At 63.8% G+C, this 1,571-nt stretch overlaps 1 protein-coding gene across 1 annotated transcript in view; it reads left to right on the top strand.

Moving 5' to 3' along the window:
• SKOR1 (SKI family transcriptional corepressor 1) overlaps window positions 1-1,571 on the top strand; it is an 8,310-nt gene that overhangs the window by 2,530 nt on the left and 4,209 nt on the right. The window contains exon 3 of the mRNA XM_006153504.2: window positions 826-948. Within this exon, the coding sequence (XP_006153566.1) occupies window positions 826-948 (123 nt within the window). The remainder of the gene's footprint in view (window positions 1-825; window positions 949-1,571) is intronic.

The following is a 1,571-nucleotide window of genomic DNA, read 5'->3' as shown; positions in this document are numbered from 1 at the left end:
CTTCGCGGGCGCTGGGACCCCCCAGCCGAGGGTTTCGGAAGACCGGGGGTGGGGGGCAGGCCAGAAGAACGGCCTTGCTTTGTTTTCGTTGATGCGAGCTGGGAGGAGACTTGCCGAGAACGCCGGACAGAGACAGAGAAAAATAAAGGGGTCTGGAGGAAGAAAGAAAAGAGGAAGGAGCCAGAGCGAAGCGCTTGCTGGGCCAGGCTCGGAGTGCGCCCTCCCGGGTAGGGCCAGAGCCGCAAAGAAAACTAGAGGGAGAGGAGAGAGAATCGCCTCTCCCCAAATCTGGCCTCAGCAGCGCCGGGTCCCCAAACCTCCCGCCACTCCAACTGGCAGTGTCCGAGTCTCACTGAGCTCCCGCCTTGGGCCCCGCAGGGTTCATTTCTGGGGCGCCGTCTGGGGTCTGCGTGCGCAGCTGGGCCTGAGAAACAGATACAGCTAGACTGGGGTCGTTGGCCACTCTTAAAGTGGATGCACACACCTGTACATTCCCATTCGGTTTATTAAAACACGAATCATTAACCGGGTGCGAAAGGCCTCATTTATGCAAGGGACCGACCGGGCTTGGGGAGTGGGAAAGCGCTGAAAAGGCGGCAGGCCTGAGGGTGGGGGAGGCATGCACCTGCCCTCGGCTTGGGAGCCACTTTGTGTTTCCAGGAAGTTTTTCGTGGCGTTTGTAATTACACTGAAACTGCGAGAATGATGCGGGATGGGAGGGCGCCAAGGGTGCACCGCGTGCGTCACTGCTGCCCGGGCGCCAACCTCCGCCACCCCCGCGGCGTTCCCTCTAGCCGCCCGGCAGGGCCAGGAGGCTTCTGGCAGCCGCCAAGCGCACCGTCTTCTCTCGCCTGCCGCAGGTGTACGCGCCCGAGAGGGACGAGCACGTGAAGAGCGCGGCGGCGCTGGGGCCCACGGCCTCCTACCTCTGCACCCCCGAGGCCCACGGTAACTCCTGCAGAGGTCGCTGGCCGCTGTAAAGGGGGAGGGGGCGCAGGCAGAGGGCTGGGGCCAAACAAGGCCTGCAAAGGAAGAAGAGAGAAGACGCAAGAAAGCGAGAGAAATGGGAGAGGGAAAGAAAGATGATGCAAGAAAGAGGGAGCGAAGGGCGAGTCCCCCCCTCCCCCGCGACTTCAGAAGTCCTGGTTACTTAGCGCCAGCGGGCAGCCCGCGCTCCCCACACGCTCAGGGGCACTCAGGCTCGGTCTGTCTCAGGCTCTGGGGTAAAACCTTTCCTACCCACCCCGGGCACTTTGCCTCTCTCATCTATTCAGCAGGTGCCTCACTTATTCAGGCCGGTGGCGGCGGTGGACAGAGGCGCTTGGCCACGTGCTTGGGTACCCAGAAGCGTTGGGGTAGCTGCGACCCAGCACCCGGGGATGGGGGAGGAATCCTTGCGCTTGCACGTGGGACCTGGTTGCTCTCGGAAAAATGGCTGCGGGCGGCGGAAATCCCGGCAGGCCCTGGCAGCCGGGTCCAGGACGAAGTCCCAGCCCCCACCGCCTTGAAGATCAGGCCTGGGCCCGCGGTCTCTGCAGGAGTCGCGCGGACCGACCCGGCGGGCGCGCGCC

This window comes from Tupaia chinensis, unplaced genomic scaffold (assembly GCF_000334495.1).
Source record: "Tupaia chinensis unplaced genomic scaffold, TupChi_1.0 Scaffold000377_2, whole genome shotgun sequence".
Lineage (NCBI taxonomy): Eukaryota > Metazoa > Chordata > Mammalia > Scandentia > Tupaiidae > Tupaia > Tupaia belangeri.
This window is presented reverse-complemented; position numbering and strand designations above follow the sequence as displayed.